Source organism: Pholcus phalangioides, unplaced genomic scaffold (genome assembly GCF_987345545.1).
Source record: "Pholcus phalangioides strain wild (caught in Gottingen) unplaced genomic scaffold, Ppha-v1.0 ptg000015l_1, whole genome shotgun sequence".
Lineage (NCBI taxonomy): Eukaryota > Metazoa > Arthropoda > Arachnida > Araneae > Pholcidae > Pholcus > Pholcus phalangioides.
In genome coordinates, this window is record NW_028301608.1 from 86339039 (window position 1) to 86362008 (window position 22970).

Genomic DNA, 22970 nt, shown 5'->3' on the forward strand with positions numbered 1-22970 from the left:
CTTGATTATACCCCCCCTTTAAGTTTCAATAGCTTTCATTTCCTCTACCTTCATATAATTCCTCAGCACAGGGATATGACATCCATGGTAAATCCCAAAAATGTTATATATGTTACGGTGAATGTGATAAATCCGGTTATTAAGCATAATCGCCGATAATTTTAGTATGTTTGATAAATTTTCCGAAATTTATCCCTTTTACCGGCAATTATGCATTTTTACCCAAGCGTCGTTGGTAAATTTAATAAGTACTAAAAAAATGATCACTTTTTTTATACCGGCAGTTAAGCATCATACCCAAGCTTCGTATCGTTCGTAAATGTGATAAATCGTACTATATGATGTATGAATTATCATGTATATCTCAAATGTATTGTATCATAAATCGAGGGGTCAGACTATATTCATCAAACATACTAGACTCTCATTTCGATTTTTTTTATATTTTTCGAATTCACCAATTTTACTCTAGGATTTTCCGCATGATCACAGATAAAGTCGATAAATTCCAAATAGTTATCAAATTCACCAACGACACTTGGTTATTATACATAATATTACATATATGGGGTAAAAGTCATAAATCTATCAAACTTGCCAAGATGATTGGTCAGTATGCATAATTACCGGTTATTATGTGTAATAATAGATTTATGGCAATATATACGGAGGTGTGGGGGGGGGGGTAACTCGTGATTACCTGTGCTCGACATAGGATTTTGTTCATTTGTTTGAAAAAAAAGTTGAGTTTGGTCATTGTAATGGATAGAATGACATTTTCCGGTCGTTATATTGGATATAAAAAAATATGACAGGTTGGAAATAGGAAAATATCCGGGACCTGTCGTGCCTACTTCACCAAACACTAAACTCTGGCCATATCGCGATTTACTGCCATTAATGAGATAGGTTGGAAATGAATGCGCTGTCTATTGGTGGTCGTCCCAAGTTCGGTTATGGAAAACGATATTCTCCATTGGGTTCGAACTCAGGACCGTGACAGCAACCTTCACAGTGGTAGACGAACATCTTACCATCATACCATTCGGGTTTTGCAGCAGTGATCTGGATCTGTAATACAGTCGAATCTCGTTTTAACGAATACCGTTATAGCGAAAATATCGTTTTAACGAACACCTTTCTAATTTCTCAAATAAGTATACACAGGAACAATGTGCAAACAACCTGAAATTCCTTTATAACGAAATTTCGTTATAACGAAGTGATTTCTCCGGTCTCTTGGAGTTCGTTATAACGGGGATTCGACTGTACAACATTACGTAGTTTATGCATACAGTAAAAAAAAATTATATATTTCTTTTATTTTTCTTCTTCAAAGATAGGATCGATTTTAAGGTTCAATTCAAGATCCAATAACAGAAATTCGTAGTTTTTCAAAATCCAAGCTGTCGTTCTCGGTCGAGTTTTCCCACGTATTCTAACGAGATGGCTTAACAAGGCCGTTCTCAGGCAGATGCGAAAGGTGCGGTCGCACCGGGCCGCAAAATTTAGGAGAGGACCGCAAATTTTCTTAAAATATTTATTTTTTTTTAAATGCAAAATATTTGTGAAAAATTTTACTTTTTTTCCTTTGAAACTTACATTATTCGTGGGTGGCAGGGGGACAGATTCCAGCTTCAAGACCAATTCAAATACCAACTCCAATGGTAGGAAATTGCCGTATGGCGATGTTCCGGAGTTGGTGTGCGGTGTATAGTTTCAACCCCAATAATATCAAAGCGCTGTTAGCTACAGTCGAATCCCGTTTTAACGAATACCGTTATAGGGAAAATCTCGTTTTAACACTTTTTCAGTCTCCCAGATAAGTTTATATAGGCACAATGCCAAAACCCAGAATTCCTTTATAACGAAATTTCGTTGCTACGAAGTGATTTCTCCGGACTCTTGGAGTATAACGGGATTCAACTGTATTACAATTAGTGAAGGAATTCCAAGGAGCATATGCGTGAACTTGTATTGGGATCGAACCCCCCTTCGCTATTTATAAAATTGTGGAAACATTGGGTTTGAGGGCTTCCCCCCGTCCCACCACCAATACTTTTTGGACCCTCCCAATATGTTCAGTCAGGGCCACAACTGGATGCTTGGATGCTTGGCTCCAAGCATCCAATATTCAGTCCGAATATTTTGGTGATGGAGCTGCACAACAGCAAATGACTAAGAAATATGCAATTCAGAGTCATACAAAATGCAAGGTGTAAGATTAACAGCTTATTTTAGAATTTTTCTATTACTGGCGCAGCCATAAGGTTTTTATTGTGATGCCGACATTGGTGGATAAAACTGGTGAAGTTGTTTTACCTCAGCCACGAATCTACGGCTGAATCTTTGCGCACGTACGTTTCGAGCAAAGACGGGATTGAGGAAAGGTTCAGGTCCCCTCACTCCTTTCGTGCAGCGTTCTCTAGGTAAGATGCTTGTCTACCACAGTGAAGATATTTTCCCTAACGAACTTGAGGCGACCACCTATAGACAGCGCCTTCATTTCCAACCGATCTCATTAACAGCAGTAAATTGCAATATAGCGATATGGCCAGAGTTGGTATTTGATGAAGTAGCTAGAAGCGTTCTCTAAATGGCAGCACTGAAAAATCAGAAATAACACTAGATGCGCAATCAGGTTGTTAGGTACACGCACTCACACTTCCGGCACAACTCACTCACTAGGTAGTAAATTGCCCATGGCGATAGACCTGACTTGTGTGCTCGGCTTGAAAAAAAAAACGCGTTCTCTATCGACAAAAATTTGGATTAATTTTTTCCCTGTGACAAAAAAAAAACGTCTTTCATGATGAGAATAACTTGCAAACCGCATTCAAGTATGCTTTCAATTTCAATTATCCTTCCAATATTTTCTTCAATTTTTGCAAATTTTGAACTGTTTACGAATTTATGGCATACTCTGTATATAATATATGAGCTAATGGGGGTCTTTTACAAAAACAGCACGGGTCATTTCCCATGGCCGAAACATTTTCATTTTCGTTTTTTTCTCGCTATTAATATTATTCGAAAATAATCCCACATGAATAATATTCCACATTGTCCGCTTAACATTATTAAAGCAGACATTGAGCTGGTTAACTTTCAGGCGAGGGAAAAAGCAATTTTTCATCCGCAAAACAACCATTCACGTCCGACAATTTTCATAAATGAATAAATACATATAACGGAGAAGAAACAGAAAGAAAAAAAAAATTGCGGTTTCATTATTAAATAAAACAACACAAAAGAAGATAACATGAAAACATAAACGAAGCAAACAACTCAGCGGGATACACAAGCATTTATTCGATCTCCATAAATCAGAACTTAATGATTTCACATACGAAAATCTTTTTTTTCTTTTCAATTTTTCCTACTACGGGCATAATATCAACGCTATTTTTGAATACACAATTCGTAGACTCATTTCATTAAAAATGAGAACAACGGTGTGTATATATATATATATATATATATATTATGTTGCGATCAAATAATAAAAATTCAAATAATGCATCAGACATGGAAAACAAAATCTGAAATGAAGGCCAGAAAGAAAGAAAGAGTAAAAAAGCTATTTTGCCCGCACCAATATGGCGGAGGAAAAGATAGAAATATATAATCGCAGTCTTAAAAGAAACTCTAAAAGTGAAGCTTACGCAGCAGAAATGGCCGAAAAAGAAGCCTTTTTCCCCCTCACTAAAAGAAGAATTAATCTAATAAGATATTGTGAATAAGAACTTTTTCCCCTGAACAGTAAAAACACAAAAGTAAATCGACTTTACTTTCGATATGAAGTCTGGTCTACAACTTATATTCTTTTTTTGGAAAATGAAGTTTCGAAACAGCAGACTAATAAACTATCAATCAATCAAATCTGTTTTGTGTTCGAGACTGTGTGTACACGGGGCTGTCCCGTGAGTCCTAATTCCGTCTGTATCTCGTCAATCGTTCGTCGAAGAGCAGCGTTTCTCAACCGGTGCTCCGCGCAGCACAAGGGGCTCCGTGGCCGCTCGAGGAAAATAAAACTGATCTGGAAATTCGAATAAATGTAAAAGATTGCTCCGCCGTGCAAATTATATACGAAAAGGGTCTCCGCGAGTCAAAGAAGGTTGAGAACCGCCGTCGTAGAGGAATGGTTTTAATTTAGAAAAATGCTCAAAATATGTTCGGGAATCACTCAGTGAGAGTTTTGTCAAAAAATAAAAGTTTTAAATTTTTATATGGACAACCTGCACTAAAAAACCCAATTATAGAGAGAAAGTTGATGCCCTGTCTATTCTGAGACCAAGAGGAAAAAGATCCGCGTTTCCAAGAAACAATATTCGGTGAGATATGAGAATTCAAAAATTGGAGTAAAGTTGGGGAGGCAAAAAAAAGCATTGTGCCTATTAGTTTATGCTGTTCTTTCCCAACTTCCCTCTAATTTTGGTAGTCAAATATGTCAGCGAATATTGCAATAGACACGTGGAATTTTTTTTTGTTGGCCTCAGGAGAGACAAAGCAACAACTTCCTAATTGGGTTTCTGAGGACAGAGTGTCCGTATAGAAAGTTATTTTTTCTATTTTGATAACTATACAACCCCTTGCAATATTAATGACGTATTTGAAGCCTACACATTATTTGGATTCTTTTCTTAAATTGGAAGTTTGCTTCTAAGATCTACTTTTCTATGCGCCCTGTATAAGACGTATTCACGTCAAAAGACACTTCTAACGTCGATGATGCACAAAATGTTCAGCTCAACATTATATACATACTCCCCACTCAAACATAGCATTAACACAAAACATAGCATTTTTTTAAGACACCCCCCCCCCTCCTTTTCCTTATATCAGAGAATCCAGCAAGTCCCGTAAAGTAACTTATGTCACAACACTCGAGTTTATGCTGGGAATTTCAAACAGGAGAAATTTCTTGTCAGAAAGAATTGTATGTATAATTTTTTTTTTTGTCTGTGTATACTGTCATCATCATCGTCATCATCATAGGATTACGAGCAATAACAGTAATACGACCCCCCCCCCCCCCTCACGGGTAATTCATATTGCGAACGGTGTCCGATTTCCCATTTATTTACGCATATTATTTGATCGTGAGAGAAATAACACAACCGAAATGTGTACCGGGGGCTAGGCTACGATAGAAAGGCAATGAAACAACCACCCTTTACGTGACAGCGCCGAACACAAAGAAAAATTGACAGGCGGCTTTAGGGGGATGACAATTTTGACAGTTTTTTCTTATTATTATTTGCCGCTTTTCTCATCTTATGCATTTAGAGTCGGTCGGAGCTATCTGAAGCCGCATATCCAGTAAAATTGGAAATGTGACGGTCAAGGGGAGAAGGAAGCAGAAAACGAGGAATACATGGCATTAGCACATACAAAATGGGGAGCCATCTACTCATTCAGAATCATACGAGAGAGAAATCCTATTTTCCCATATTTTTTTTTTTTTTTTTTTTACCAATCTCGCGAATCCGTCTGAAATTTCTAGATCATTTTCACACTCCAGTTGATATGCAAATTCATTTCATACACGTAATTGATAGATAAGGCCCCGGATCGATTCTGGAGGCCTCTAAATTTCGACAATGATCATCTTCCATGATTCCGAAATTTGATTCGGTCTAGAGCAGTGGTTTTCGAAAGGAAACTCGAAAGAGGTTGCCGAGAGGGGGGCGAGGGGGGTCCACGCAGGGCCTCTCTCAGAGACGATGGACTCGGTGCGGAAATAATACCAGGCCAGGGTTCGTCTTGACAATTTTTCGGAGCCATCTAGACTATATATATATATATTTTTTTTTTTAAGTTAGAGATTCTTCAGAAAATTCATATATTAGTACGGGATGCATTGAAATGCTGAAAAAAATGTTCATACAAAAAAATATGAACTCACAAATAAATGGAAATAAACGAATGAAAAGTTCAATTTAACGAAAGATATACAGGGGGGGGGGGGGCAAAAAGTCCGTAGATACTTTAAAAATGCATAAAATCCGGAAAAATAACCGAAATAAAAAACGGTTTGCAGGGTTAGCATCGCTAAGTCACGGGAATTTTTTTAAGACAGGAAGAAAAAACCTCAAAAAACAGCCGATGGGTGTTGCTGACGTACACAAGTGAAAGAAAAGATACGCAAATAATGAACAGAATGCCTCCAAATCGTTTATTACAGTACAGCAATATGTATTCCACATGACCACTACCTCAGTGGATAACACATTGCAGGCGAGTCACAAATCCAGCAACGGCAGATTGCAGCAGGTCCACATACACGGTTTATAACGGTGAACTGATTGTGGATTAGGAGCGCGAGTTCTTATAACCGTGTCATTTACATATTTCCACCGAAGACGTTCTTACCCGCGCCACCTATCGACTGTTTTTTGAGTTATTTTTTTCCAGTCAAAAAAATTCCCGTGACCTAGCGATGCTAACCCTGCAAACCGTTTTTAATTTCGGTCATTTTCCAGATTTTATGAATTTTTAAAGTTTTTATGGACTTTTTGCCCACCCTGTAATTCTAAAAGTAATGAAAATTAGAATCTAATGAAGTAAATAATATCAGAATTGATGAAAATTCAGAATTAATGAAAGAAATAATTCCAGAATTGGTGAGAGCTTTCAATATTTTAGGAGGGCCTCCCCGTTAGAATCTTGGGTCTGAGTCCCTTTGTGGTCAACAACTAGAAACAAAATGCATTTATCCACCTGGAATAAACATTCATTTTTGTGATCTGTCTATGATTTTGGATGAAAAAAATATTGCGATATTTTAGTGTTGTGTATTTTTTCACTTCTATTACCGTGAGTGCGAAGCCAGTGCAATCGCACCCGTCGTACAAATCTCTTAAGGGCTGGAGAACTGGAGAAACCACGAGACACCCAGGCTCTCTTAAGGGCTGCTCTGGTCCACGGGATGTTTTTCAGAACACAGCCGCTAGATATGCAGGGTGTTCTATAATGCGGGTGTTTATTTCATCAACCGTCCGTCGTAGAAGTATACCTTCAATTTAGAAAATGCTGAAAATGGGTCCAAAAATTACCCTGCACCAGTTTTGAGAATGAAAATACAGTGCGTAACACAATTTTAAGAAAATGCCAACAAAAAAGTTCGTAAACTAAAAGTTCTCTTCAACAAAAAGTTTTTAAGTGCAAAATTCGCTGCGATATTCGAATTCAAAAATCTGAGAAGAGTTGGGAAAGGATAGCATAAATAAGGGAAAGCAGCGCTGTCCGTTATTTTTTCCTGTTCTTTTCTCCGATTTTCGAATTCAAATATTTCAGTGAATATTGCACTTAGAAAGATGGAACTTTTTCTGTTGGCTTCAAGAGATACCGGGCTACAACTTTCTAATTGGAAGTTATAGGACAAATGGACCATATAAAAATTTAGATTTTTTTTATTTTGTGACACACTGTATTTTCACTCTCGAAGCTAGCACAGGGTAATTTTTGAGCGCATTTTCTAAATTGGAAACATGCCTCTACGACGGACGGTTGATAAGACAAATGCTGCATTGGCACTTACATTACACCCCTGTATAATATAGCAAGTGGAGGATTTCTAATTTCTGCTAAAGTATAGTCCAGGGATGTCCTTCATTCCATGGGGTTCCCACTTTTGGAGCTACACCACCAAAAACCTTGAAATTTCGGAGAAACGTTCATTCGACATGTGTTAGTAAAATGAAACTCCGATTTTGCAATTTAACTAACGGGAAGTATTTTTTTAAAAATGTTGAATTTTCAGATTTTTTAAATTTATAATTTTTCTTCAAACTTTAAATATAGATAAAATTCTAACTAATAGTCATAGAGATATCCAAGTTCGAGGTTCATTTTACCAATACTTATCGAATAAACATTTCTGTGAAATTTCGGTATTTTTTGATCAGCAGTTTTTCTCTGTAATCTCTTATTCATCAGCTGAAAAATTGCAATCGGAGAAAATTGCATTTAAAGCATTTTCTCATTTGTACACACATTAAACTGTATAATTAATTTTACTTTTCCCCCTAATTTAAAAGAACAAATTACCCGATTGACAAGGAATTTTTTTTGCATTTGATTTGCAATTGAATGAGATATTTTTAGTCATTTTTGAAAAAATCTACTTCTGGGGTCGTGACAACCCTTGAAAGAACAATGAAAAAAATACTGTGTTCACATAAACACGTAACATTTCCTGATTACTCCTAAAAGAAGCTACAATGAAAATACACCCGGACTTCGGTACAGCGTCACTCCGTGAGTATCGAGTAAGAATGACTTCACAAGCTTATATTATCAACGAGTAGGTCTGATGCTTTAATTACGCTGCAGGTTCTTTCAAAAAGTAACGCTATAAGCGGGGTAAAGTTAAATGCGATAGGAGTTGAATACACTATTTCCGGCCCGCCAAAAGATTCCATCCGCGAAAGTTGTTCCAGTAGAAGTGTATTAATACACATAGCACAAAAAAATACCTAGGATGACCATATTTCTTTCATAAAAATGAGAAATATCGCCGGGAAGTTATCAATGCAAATAAGTTGTCAATAACAACGAAAACATTTCTCAAAGACCAAAAAGCCAAATACAGCCGAAATAAAAGGCAAATAAAGTTGCCGTTTACAATTTTGTTAACAATTGAAAAATTTGTCTAAGACGATGAAGTTATCAATTACAGCCAAAAAATTGCCTACGACAAGTAAAGTTGTGAATTACAGCTAAAAAAAATTGTCAAATTCTGTTAAGAAGTTGCCAAGTCGCTGAAATTTCTGAAAAATTTCCAATCGTGGAAAATGATTGATTCTCCAAGTCCAAATGTGATTCGGGTGCGGTAGCCCAGGTCGATAAGATACTCGCCTAAAGTACCAAACGATGTTTAGAGGTGTCGCTAGTTCGATACCCGGTTCATCCTTGTCCGAAACTTTCGTGACACAGTACAACAGATACGGCGACAGAAAAAGATTGCTACCCCAGGGAGTCCCACAACGAGGAGTTCACGCACCAACCTGTCAATGATTATAAAAAAAATATCAGCAGTTCTCGGATTCGGCAATAAATTGTAGCTCCAGGTCTAATTAGCCTTCGTGTGCAGAAAATGACCGTGGTGCGACAAAAATGATCAAATGATGATTATGACCAAATGTTATTCACTAAAAAAACGTATAGTTCGACAAATAAACTACACTCATGTCCATAAATTAAGGATAATTCAGAATCACACGGAAATCGAAATCTAAAAATTTCACCTGTAGAATTATCACACACATCTGCAAGAATGATATGCAAATTTCAGGAACCCACCACATGATGCCGATAGTACGTCACAATGACGAGAGTGTAAGAGGGGGGGGGGGTATATAAGGAATGGTGGCAAAGAAGTGAAATTGTTCACAAGAGTTCTGTAAGGCGCTCAGTGCCATAAGCGAATAGTTATTACACAGAGGACGCATGTGGATGATTTTTTACGTGGTAGAATTATCGGCCGCCTGGAATGTGGGCGTACTCAGATGGAAGTATCCGAGTAACTTGGAATTGCCCAAAGTGTCATCTCTAGGCTTTGGCAACGATTCCAAGATAACGGAAATGTCAGTAGACGTTACAGTACAGGTCGCCCCCGAGTTACATTGCCGAATGAAGACCGGTATTTGGCAGTAACTACCAAAAGAAGCAGACGGAGCACAGCATCCGACCTGTCTCGTCAGCTATCTGCAGCCACGGGTACCACAGTTTCAAGGCAAACCGTGTACAGACGTTCGGGAGATAGTGGTCTATATGCTCGCAGGCCTGTCAGATGTGTTCCGCTTACGGCAACTCACTGTCGGCAGCGATTAGCCTGGAGTAGAGAACATGCAATGTGGACATCGTCACAGTGGGCTTGTGTGATGTTTTCCGACGAGTCCAAGTTTAGCTTGCAGTCTGATTCACGTCGGACTTTCATATGGAGAATGCCAGGTACCCGTTACCACCAAGACAACATCATTGAACGACACCGTTACGGTGGTGCAGCATTGCTCGTTTGGGGTGGAATTATACTGGGTTCCAGAACAGATCTGCATGTTCAAACCGGAACCATGAAAGCCCAAATTTATCGGGACATCATTCTGGAACAACATGTACGTTTGTTTAGGGGTGCCATGGGCGCAGAATTTGTGTTTATGGATGACAACGCCCGTCCTCACCGAGCAAACACCGTAAACGAATGCCTTGCATCTGAGGATATAACCCGTATGGAATGGTCAGCATTCTCACCTGACGTGAATCCGATAGAGCATGTGTGGGACATGCTTGGCCGACGCGTTGCAGACCGTCAACCACCTCCTACATGTGTACCGGAACTTCGGAGAGCATTGCTTGCTGAGTGGAGGGATCTTCCCCAAGATCAGATCGATAATTTGATACTCAGCATGCCTAGGCGTTGTACGGACTGTATTTCATCGCATGGGAGACATACAATGTATTAACCATCATACCAACCATGTAATAGTAAGTTTTTGTAAAGGAGATATTTTTTACAATTACTCCAGGGAGCAAAAATCGTAGTTTTTATGAATGGTATCATACATACACCATCGTTTTTGTTCTTTATCTTTTGTTTAATAAATAGGCTTTATGAATAAGTAATGTTTGTTTTGTTTCTGAACCTTTATTTGCCGGAGCTGGCATTATCCTCAATTTATGGACATGAGTGTATATGAGATGAATATATTCACGTGACTGCAATTAATTATGATGATTAGAGTTATAATTATCATAATGCAATTTATAAGCATCATAATAATCTTAAATTTTGATTTCAAAAATTCAACTATGCCTCTGAAAATAAATGAAAAAAAAGGATATTAAAAAAAAAAAAAAAAAAAATAGGCCAAAATATATACATATATTGCTGTGAATATCCTGTAAAATACAGGTCATACGGTCACCCTAGATATGCAAGTTTCGGACCCGAAAGCGGCAGAAGTATATGGCCCGCGGACTGAATATCTGACTGTAGTAATGTGTATACTTATATTGTGAATATAGCTTACCTTCACATACGAGCTTGTTATTGATGGCCGTTACTTTGAGTTCTATTCTTCCTCTTCGTTCCGTATGGTCACAACCGCAAAGGTTGGGAACACTCTCTTGGCACCTTTTATGAACATTCATATCACATGCTGCACAAAATAATAAAAACATACCAATCAAATCCATTATGATTTTATTCCAAGATTCATTTAATATAAAAAGGAAATTATATGTTATTTGCCTATGAAAAATGGAAGTACATACTCAATATGATTGTGCAAATACATGGTAGAAGCATACATAGGAGAGGGGGCACTGGGGACCCATGCCCCTCCCCCCCCCCCAAGTTGACAAAAATTTATGGAAAAATAATATTTTGGTGAAAAGAAATTAAAATTTCGAAAGAAAATATCCTTTATATACGACATTAACCAATTTCTGTAAATTCAAATGGTTTTTTTTAAGGGTGGTAAGTTTTCGGGAAGAAAATTTTTCTGCCTCTTCCAAAAGTCGATCCTGCGTGCGCTCCTGATACGGGGTGTCCCATGAATTCGTAAATAATTTAAAAAATTTTTAAAAATGGAAGGGATTGGTAAATATGAATGCGGTTTGCAAAAAAGTTATTCTCAAGAAGGGGGGATTTTATTTGCTGCGGGGAAAAAAAAGTTCAAATTTTTGTCGACAGATAGCGCTGACCGCTAGGATTCATTGGACCTGATCCTTTCTTCAATCTGTTCTGCGCCGCCTGAAACGTTTTGCCGTTGATTCGTGGCTGAGGTGAAACAACTTCACCAATACTGCTTTATCCACGAATGTCAACATCGAATTTAAACCTATGTAAGCGTCAGTATTACTACTATACCCACCGTCGAACTTGGTTAATTCGAATTTTGAATAATTCGAACTTTTGCGAACTCCTCTTGAGTTTTCTGTCTAATTCGAATTTTTTTGGATAATTCGAATTTGGAGGAAAAAAATCATAATTTTTGTATGGGCAAATTTATCCGAGGATGATGTCACTCTCCGCTATCCATACATCATCCTAACATCCCAACCGAACGCGGTGATCCAGTCCATATTCCAAGGAATTTGTAACTGAAACGTCACTGCCGGATTATGATATCATCTTTTCCCACGGGGCCAACAGAGACAATTTCACGTTTCTAAGTGCAATATTCGCAGAGGTATTAGATTTCCAAAAATTGGAGAAAAGTTGCGAAAGAACAGAAAAAACTTCGGACAACGCTTCTTTCCCATATTTATGCTTTTCTTTCCTAACCTTCCTCCCATTTTTGAATTATAATATCTCTGCGAAAATATTGCACTTTTTCTATTTTAATAACTATACAACCCCTTGCAAAATGAATGACGTATCTGGGTTCTACACGTTATTTGGAAAACTTTTCTAATTGGAAGCATGCCTCTCTAGGATGAACTATTCACCAGCAAAATGCGGCCAGGGGAGTTAAGGATTCACCCTGTATATTACGAATAAATACGTATATAATTTCTTGGTGGAACAGGAAGGTGTATATTGTTTGGAACTATAAGAACTAAATGTATATTGTTGGAAATCTTACAACCAGAAGTGTTGCTGAAAGTTGTTGCTGCTAAGAGATTTGTTAAAATTACTACAACCCAAAGTATTGTTGTAAGTCCAACTGTCAGAAGTATTGATGAAAGTCATATAGAAGTATCGTCGAGCGTCAAGGGTATGTTGCACCAAGGGAAGTTGCCCAAGAGTATTGCCGGATTTTTTATTACCAAGATTGTTGTTGGAATTCTTAGAACCATAAGCATTGTTGAAAGCTCTTGTTATCTTGTTAGCAAGAGTAGTATTGAAAATTATTGTTGCCAAGAATATAGTAGAACTTACATCCAAGAATATTGTCGAAAGTGTTTGTTACCACAAGAGTGTTACTCTTTCTTATTTTTGGTGCTCTTACAACTGGAAGAATTATTTTTTAGAACCAGAAGTATTGGTTGGAAGCTGTTGTTACCAAAAGCGTTGCTGAAAGGTATTATTGCCAAGAGTATTGATTACAGCTATTGGTGAAATTCTTGTAACATAAAGCATTGTTGAAAGCTGATATTACCAAGATTAATGCTGAAAGCTATTATTGCAATTCTTACAGCATGAAGTATTGTTTAAAGTCATTGATACCAAGAATATTATGTGAAGCTATTGTTATCAATAAAATTGTTGGATTTCTTACAAGAAGTATTGTTGAAAGCTATAGTTGCCAAGAACAATGTTGGAAGCTATTGTTACAAAGTATATAGTTTGTATTTGTATTTGTATATCGTTGAAAGCTGTTATTATCAAAGTTATCGTTGAAAGCTGTTATTACCAAAGTTATCGTTGAAAGCTGTTGTTACCAAAGTTATTGTTGAAAGTTTTTGTTATCAAAGTTATTGTTGAAAACTTTTGTTAGCAAACATATTGTTGAAAGCTATTGTTGAAATTCTTAGGGCATGAAGTGCTGTTGAAAGCTATTATTGAAATTATTACAGCATGAATTATTGTTGAAAACTATTATTACCCAGAATATTGCTGAAATGTATTGTTGAAATTCGTACAACAAGAAGTACTGTTAAATGTTATTGTATTGAAATTCGTACAACAAGAAGTACTGTTAAATGCTATTGTGTTGAAATTCGTACAACAAGAAGTACTGTTAAATGCTATTGTGTTGAAATTCGTACAGCAAAAAGTATTGTTGAAAGCTATTGTTCCCAAGAATATCATTGAACACTATTGTTGTCAAGAACAATGTTAAAAGCTATTGTTCCCAAGAATATCATTGAACACTATTGTTGTCAAGAACAATGTTAAAAGCTATTGTTATAAAGAATATTGTTAAAAACTATTGTTACATAGAATACTGTTGAAAACTAATATTTCTGCGGGTAATTATTTTAATGTAAAAATTAGGTGAGAGAAACTAGAAAGATGAAAGCGCACCTTTGCATTTGTAACCTTGATGAATGATACCGTACAACAGGGACCCGCAATGGTCGCAGAATGTAGGACTCGTGTAAGTATGGACAACGAACTGATGCTTCGTCCGCGCATCCTGCAAGAAATACATAACATCGGTAAAAACAACCTTCTCAAATTGTCTCACACAAATTTAATATTCGTCTATTACATAACTCCCCAAAACTTTTACCTTAGTTAAAATACACACAAAAAAACATTAAGTATTCAAAGACTTCCCCCTGAAGACATTCAAAACCAATTACTATTGAACTGTGAGAATTCAAAAAATTAATCATTCATTACCTTTATTCACATGATAAATATTAATTAATTCGTCTATTGTCGGTAATCTTCTTTCTAAAAATATGCATATAATTTTTCTTTCTCTTTTTTTATCGTTTTTAGGTGAGATTATAACCTTGCGATTATTAATGCTGACGCCATGATGGTTTCTCTAATAACTTATTCTAAAAATATTAAATCTGATATCGCAATGGCTGCCCGCACTTACTCAATAGAGAGCAGTAAAAAATTGCATTTAATTAAAATAAAAACATTAACAACGGGTGATCGTCAATTCAGCCGATGGCCACGGCTGAAAAGACCTCGGTATGAATTCAGCTGATATGAACAGCGTGTCCCATTTATTCGTGAATAATATAAAAATTCACAAAAATGGAAGGAATTCGTGTATTTGGATGCGGTTTGCGAAAAATTTATTCTCACGCAAGGGAAATTTTTATTTTTTGTTACATAAAAAATGTTAGTTCACATTTTCGTCAATAGAGAGCACTGAGTGAAAGCAAATCGCTAGAAATACGCAAATCAGAATCATAAAATGTATGGTGTACGATTAAAAGCTCATTTCGGAATTTTCCTATTACAGGCGCTTACATAGGGTTTTCATTGGGATGTTGAAATTGGTGGATAAAGCACTATTGTGGAGTTGTTCTACCGCAGCCCGCAAGTCCTCAGCTGAAGCTTTACGAACGTTTCGGACACAGAAGAGATTGAGTAAAGGTTGAGGTCCAAGTATTAATGTCAGAATTTTTTGGAGCGTGTACTATCGGCAAAACTTTACGCAAATTTTTTTGTTAAAAAAAGTCTCCCTCCATGAGAATAACTTTTTCGCAAGCCGCATTCAAATATAACAATTCCTTCAATTTTTTAACTATTTGCGAATTTATGGGACACCCTATATATTTCTTAGTAGGTTAAAAATACATAAAAAATTAAAAAAAAAAATTTCATTGATTATTTATGATTTGTCTGCGAATAATAGTTGTTGTCAAAGTTTATAATATAATAGAGTATATTGTACAATATTCGTGTTAGATGAGACGTTTTACTCACGTCTGAGTCGACTCCTTTGTCTACTCCTGGGCACTTGAACGTAACGAATTCGTGACATCTTTTGTGAACCACAAAACTACAAACTGGCATAGGGAAAAAAAATATTTTATCTTTGAAAATAAAATATATCCATTTTCATAATAATCGCAAGAAAAAAAACAAGATTGTTATCCCTTTCAGACCAAAGCATTCATTTTTTTTTTTTGGAATTTTAAATATCTTTATCGCATTATCGATATTCAAAAAACACAATAAAGCCATTAATTTCAGCAAACCTTAATTTTTTTTCAGATTTATCTAAATTACATAACCCACACGAATGCGTGGTCTAGGTTTCCAGCTTGTGAAATGTCATATGGTGTGATATTGATTAAAGCAGTTTGATTCTTTCCTTGGAAATGAGTACATGCCACATGTTTTGGCATCTCGTCCTTCTTTTACAGCCTATCGGTCTACAACGCCTAGCGAATTTCAGATCATCTACAATAGGCCAGTGGCCAAAATTGATTTTTCTCTGCCAGAGTAAAATTTTTATTCGGGGATATTTCATACACACACACACAGCCCATCACTATGTAGACTCGAAACAGGTTTTTTTAGTTCCATCGGTATTTCGTTAAGTTTTTATTATTCAAGCACACGTCTTTCAAATTAAAATTTGCTATTCATTTGTAAACTACATGGAATGTAAACTGTTTTTAATCCCAGGATGCAAAAACTATTCAATAGTTTTTTAGAAAAATGTATCACTAAAACCTGTTTTAAAATGATCACAAAATCTTGAGTTCTAACTTGAATGCAATCGTATGTGCCGAAATTTTGAGCTTCATAAGTAAAGAAATAACTTATCTCATTCAATGTTTTTTTCAGCTAAGACGATGTGCGAGGTATATTTTATTCATATACATTTTTTCCCCAGAATTTTATTGCTAAATTTTATGTAATGCATCGCATTTAACCCGGAGGCACTTTCTCTTGGAACCCATTTTAAAGAGACATCAAGTTCAACTTCAAGTGCTTCCCCCTCTGATGGAAGCCCCCAAAGTTCATATTCACTATGTTTCTAACTCAAAACACCCTCAATCCTTAATATGTTTGGGTTTGGCTCCCTAAGGTGAAAGAAAAAAAAATCTGCAACGATAGAATGTGCATTCCCCCCCCACCCCTACGTTTGTGCCTACGGGGTTTGAAAGGGTTGAAGATAAAGGTTTTGACCATATGCCAGAATCGCAATACGGTTACTATTCTTATGATGATGAGTAAGGATGATGCTTGAAATTCTCGAATTAATATGATACCACTTAAGGGGTTTGATCAAAAAGATCCGATCATATTTTTCGTTCGTAAACCAATGAAGCTAAAAGGCGTAGTTTGGTGCACGTATGTAGGTGGGGGCATCGGTAGTGTTTCGAACCTGTGGGTGCTCGTCTAGAACGTTAAGAAAAAAAATTTAATTTCTGAATCAATTGTTAGGGTGCTCGGACCAATGCCAAAAATTACCGTGGGTACTCAAGCACCTACAGCTCCCGGTTCCGACTCCACTGTATGCAGACGATCCTAGTGTGCTCATGCTTTAACTTTTACCTGCCTGCAGAAGCTGCCGATGAGTGAGAAAGTGTAAGTGGGCGCCGTGTCGCATTTTCGTTTTTAACAAAATGGCAGGAAAAACTTAAACAACGCTACTACATTAAATTTCGTCTGACGTTTGGTAATTCCCGAGTGGAAACAATTCGAAAGATTCAGAGAACTTGCAGACAAGGCGAGCATTAGCATTGAATCCGTTTATAACATTTTGACTGCCGATTCGGTCTTCAGAAGATGCTATGTCAGAGACATGCTGACCGGATTCTAAGACTGCAGTGGCGTCGTTCATCACGGGCAGGCACCGCACGTCACAACTGCCACTAAGGTGTACTACCAAAATTCTCTGCGTCGCAATTGGAAGTTCCATCAAGAATAATGCAGTAACGTTGTTCTAGTTTTTCCAAGCCATTTTTGTCGAAAACGAAATTACAACGGAGCTCACTTGCACTTCCTTATTCGTCGGCTGTCTGCCGGTGACTGTCGCTTCTGCAGGAAGGAAAAAAAATTCAAGCATGCGCACTAGGACTGCCTACATACGTGCACCAAACTACACTTCCATAGCTTCATTGGCTCACGCACGAAAAAGTATGGTCAAATACTTTTTGAACAAAACCCCGTATTTTTTCTTAAAACTCTAACGCTATCTTTGCAACGTTAACAGCTGTGCTGACGAAACGCAAGAAAGTCGTAGCTGCAGCAATTTCGTTCACGAAGCAATATTTAAAGCACTATTTTTTTTTTTCACCCAGCCTTCCGACGAAAACAAATGGTGCTGAAGCTCAGAAAATGATTTACGCGGTTTCTAGTCGAGAGATGGCTGTTTCTCACAGCACCTTTAAAAAAGTAGCTCTCGGCAGTTGGAGTGCGAATTTCGACTTTCACTTTAAGCAACGTCTGGGACAGACGAAGATCTGTTACACAACAGAGTTATTAGAACTCGGAAAAAAAAGAGTGTAACAGGCCTAGGAATTTCCTGACTGAATGTCGACACAAATTGGGTAGCACTGTATTAGGAAAGACGCCGTTGTGGAATTCCGGGAAATCTTCACAGCTATGAGTAGGTGCAACGACGTCGCTGTTTAGTCAGAAGCGAATTTATGGTTTTGTCGCCCTTTACCCACTGTATTATAATTTTCTTGACCCCCACTGATTTCTCTCAATTGCCAACCGGGCTATATTGCCCGCCCCAAATATGCCTGTCTCGAGGTCTCTCTTTCGGTCTTTCTCATGCTTGCACTCTCTAAGTCACTCTTCTGATCAATCACTGACCTGTCCCTCGCACTCTGTCGCTATTTTGGTCATTCACATACTTGTACAATCTCTAGGTCACTATTGTGGTCGCTTAATCTGACTGACCTGGTAACTCCTTTTTTTCACTCGCATGTTTGCACACTGTTTAGGTTGCACACTCTGTTTCACTGCTAAGCGTTTTATTCGTGTCAGTCGCATTCTGGAGAGGAGATGCCACAGGGTGCATAGGAAAGCCTCTTTATCCTGAAATGGCTCACGAACCGTTGATCCTAGAGGCATATTTCGAATTGGAAAAAAGTATCCAAATAACGCGTAGATCTCAGATATGTCATTCATATTGTAAGGGGTTGTATAGTTATTAAAATTAAAAAAAAAACTTTATATTTGGTCACGGCTTTTGGTCACTTTTCCTAAGGAATCCAAACAGAAAGTTGTCACCCTGTTTCTCTCAAGAGAAAAATTGATTTTTTTTTAATTGCAATATTCGCTGAAATACTTGAGTTTGGATATCGTTAAAAATGAAGGAAACAACCGCATAAACTGACGGAGGAGCTCATTCTACGCTTCACAAACTGTTCTTTCCCTCATTTCGGCGATTTTTGAACTAAAATATCTCAGCGAATATTGTGCACTTAGAAACATTGAATTTTTTGGGGGCACGAGAGAGACGGGACAACTTTATGATTGAGTTCCTAAGGACATGGTGACAAAATTAAAATTATTATTTTTTATTTTAACAACTATGCAATCTTTCTCAATATGAATAACGTATCTGAGAGGTCTACTCGTTATTTCGATACTTTTTCCCGAATTATAAATATGCTTCTAGAATCAACGGTTCGCGAGTTATTCCAGGATGTAAGGACTTTTCTGAGCACCCCGTGTCTGAAAAGTGTGGTTATTTTTTACAGGTATACCACTTCGCTTTACGTGATTTCGTTATAAAGCGATTTTTAAAAGTTTATTTCAGGAATTCGAACCTGCGAAATTCGGCTTGAAGTTTAACTTTAATCCTGGAGATGGACTAGCAAATTGAAGACATATATAACATAGTTAAATCCTTTGACGACGAAATACGTTGTATTCGATGATGTAGCTGAGACAAAATTTAAGAGAAATTCTCAGATACACACCAGATCTCACTAATGAACAACGTTTGGTAACACACTGACAGTGCCATGAGCAATCTAATCGAAAAAAAAAATCGGTTCCAGTGAAACTAGAATTTTCATATTTACGAGAAATACACGAAATTCTCTGGTTTTGCTACTAAAGTTTCTATAAGGAGACGGAAAAACGCTTCTTGTCAGCCGAATCTCAACTGTTTCATAAAAAAAGAGTTGTTATCAGCCTATCGTACCAGGCTCTTCAGGAAAGAAAACATCCACAGTCATTAGAATCAATCAGAAGTAGTGAATGCAGAAAAAGTATTAATTTAATCCATTCATATTGCTTAAATTCACGGAATTTATTCATATATAAGTTTGAATAATTAATTCATTGAAAAAAGTTCTTTTGCTGTTGTGTGGTCAATGTTTTTGATCCTTCTAAAGAAGACTAACCCCCTAACCCCAAACCCTATCTTTCCAATGTTAAATTCAACTCTACGCGATTTTGTCTTACTTTTGTGCGGAACCAATTAACTGCGTAAAACGAGTGACCCATGTAATTAACTAAAAATATATTATTAATTATTTTTTTCTGACAGAGAACCAGTTAAAAGATAGCTGGAATCACAACACGAAAAATAACTCGTTTCCATAAAATATTTAATAATTTTTTACGAGCAAAATTAATTTTATTTTACATTGGATGATGTATATAGGATTAACACATCTTCGAGAAAAAAAATATATACATTTGCAAATTACCGTATAACATTTTTTCCCGAATAATTTTCTTGGAAAGTTATCAGAAAATTATGGGTCGTTTAACGCTTAAAATTACGGTAACGTTTGCGAGGGAAAAATTCCCGAAAGAAAAAAAAAAATGTTTTCCCTCGGTCTCGAACTTTCACGTCCGATCTTCGAGATTTAATAAAATAAACAAAAAAAATAAGTTGTTTTTTTTCCCGTTTTTCCTCAGGAAAATAATGAAACGCGTCGTAGAAGAGCAGCGATTATGTCAACGAAAAGAAATAGAACTTTGAGCAAGTTAAGCTTTACTGATGCGGATAATTAATTGAATCCACTGAAAAAGGCAGCAAAAATAGAAAAAAGTCACGATAAAAAAACACACATAAACATAACAAAAATATACATATTTGTGTGTATAAAAGAAAATAGAATATGCGTCCGTTATATACCTATTAAAAATGCGTCTCTCCTTCAATTTTTCATTTCCGGAATGTCCTGGAAAAGACTTTTTGTATATGAAGAACAATCTTTTATTTTTCTTATTTGTGTTGATCTTATGAGAAGTGCGTTTTCTGGGTTTACTTGCAATTTTTTCTTTCGTTTATTTATCTTTTAAGGAAATCGCATTCTGTGGGAAAAAGGCGCCCGACATCATTATCCCAAACATTCTCTATGGATTTTTTTTTTTTACCGATTAGGTGTAATTTTTCGGTTCCTAATTGATGTTTGATTTGTGTGTGTTTTTGATTGTTAATTTACGGGGTTTTTCAGTAATTTTCTCAGGTAATCTATGCTTAAGTAACAGCGTGAGTTCACGGAAACTTGGCTCCTGATGTTTCGTCCCCGACGTTTCGCTCCTGACATTTCGTCCCTGATTTTTCACCCTAGACCCCTTAGCATGTAACCCTAGAAATTCCGCTCCTGATATTTCACTCCGAACATTTTTCCCCTGACATTTCTTCACCAACATTTCATCCCGACATTTCGTCCCTGACATTTCGCCCCCGACATTTTGCCCCCGGCATTTCGCCCCCGACATTTCGCCCCGCACATTTTGTTCCTGAAATTTCGCCCCCGACATTCTATTCTGGATATTTTGCACTTGACTTTTCTTCCCGAGTGAGTGATCTATGAGCGCGCGAGCGAACGAGTGAGTGACTTTATGAGTGAGTGATCGTATGAATGAGTAATGACTAAACTAAATGAGTAAATGTGGTTCCAGATTTTCTTCAGAAAAATTAAACACGTCATAAAAAAGCAGTGATTATGTCTGAATGAAAAAACAAAAATAACTGCGAATAATTTAATTGATAATTAATTGAAACCCCTGAAAAGGTAGCAATAGCAGGAAAACGTCACGATAAAAAAAAAGCACACACACACACACACACACACAATATACATATGCATGTATGTGTGTGAATAAAAGGGAACAGAATGTGTGTCCGTTATATACCTATTAAAAATGCGTCTCTCCTTCAATTTTTCATTTCCGGAATGTCCTAGAAAAGACTTTTTCTACATAAAGAAGAATTTTATATTTCTTATTTGTGTTGATCTTATGAGAAGTGCGTTTTCTGAGTTTTCTTGCAAATTTTTTCTTCTATTTGTCGTATTCTAAGAAAAATGCCTCCGATAAAAACATTCGCTATGGAATGTTTTCTCCTTTTTCACTAATAAGGAGTCATTTTTCGGTTTGATTTGTGTTGCGTGTTTTCGATTGTTAATTCAAGTGCTTTTTTCAGTAATTTCCTGAACTAACCTATGTTTAAGTAACGGCGTAAGAGTTGAAGGTTTATTAGAATTCCTTAAAATTATTTAATTATTGGAATTTAATTAATATTTATTTACCAGGGATATTTAATGAGTTTCTAATCATTTCAATTATTTTAAAACATTCAAGTTATTTAAATACATTATAAATACTTGACTTACCTTGGCACTGATAACCCTGCTTTCCAAAACCCCTGAAATAAATAGAAGGAATATCGAGATGAAATCTTTGATTTTTTTCGCATATTTTACTTGTAACAATCTTTATTGCAATGAGCTTTAATGAGAGATAACTGGGAATTTTTTTAAGTATTGGTAATATTTCTCTATGAACCCTTCAGTAAACTGAAAGAAAAGGGGAGAAGAATATGTATATACAGGGTGCATAGGCCCCTTTATCGTGGAATAAGTCGTGAACCGTTGATCCTAGAGCCTACTTCGAGTTAGAAAAAGTATCCGAACATTACGTAGACTTCAGATAATATGTCATTCATATTGCAAGGGATTATGTAGTTATTAAAATTAAAATAAATAAATTTTTATTTGGTCACTCTGACCTAAAAAACCCAGTTGGAAGGTTGTTGCCCCGTCTCTCTTGAACCTAAAAAAATTCCATGTTTTTAAGCGCAATATTCACTGAGATATTCAAATTCGAAAACACTCAAAATCAGGGGGAAACGGCATATGAGGCATAGAATGAGATTTTTCGTTTGTTTATGCGTTTCCGTCATTTTCAGCGATTTTCGAATCCAGATATCTCAGCGAATATTGCGCTTAGAAACGTCGAAGTTTTCTTTTTGTTGGCCTCAGGAGAGACAGGGCAACAACTTTATGATTATTGGTTTTCAGATCAGAGTGATCAAATAAAAATATAATATTTTTATTTTAATAATTAGACAACCCATTTCAATATAAGTGACGTATATGAGGTCTACACGTTATTTAGAGTTTTTTCTGATTGGAAGTATGCTTCTAGTTATTACAGGATGAAGGTAATTTCCTATGCACCCCTGCACAGGACGATTCTAAATTCATGAGACAAACTTTTAGAGGTGATGTGATATAAGACACCTGAACAGGCATTTTTGAGCATGGAATGTGCTGTCGAATCGCAATAGCAAAGGTTGTATAGGGTGTTTTTAGAGAATACAAAACAG

General features: G+C 36.6%; 1 protein-coding gene across 1 annotated transcript in view; it reads right to left on the reverse strand.

Annotated features, from left to right (window-relative positions):
* Pkc53E (Protein C kinase 53E) overlaps positions 1-22970 on the reverse strand; it is a 78060-nt gene that overhangs the window by 17942 nt on the left and 37148 nt on the right. Inside the window, exons 2-5 of the mRNA XM_089244662.1 lie at positions 21976-22007; positions 15350-15432; positions 13979-14090; positions 11034-11162 (exon numbers count right to left, since the gene is read on the reverse strand). Coding sequence (XP_089100788.1) covers positions 11034-11162; positions 13979-14090; positions 15350-15432; positions 21976-22007 — 356 coding nt within the window. The remainder of the gene's footprint in view (positions 1-11033; positions 11163-13978; positions 14091-15349; positions 15433-21975; positions 22008-22970) is intronic.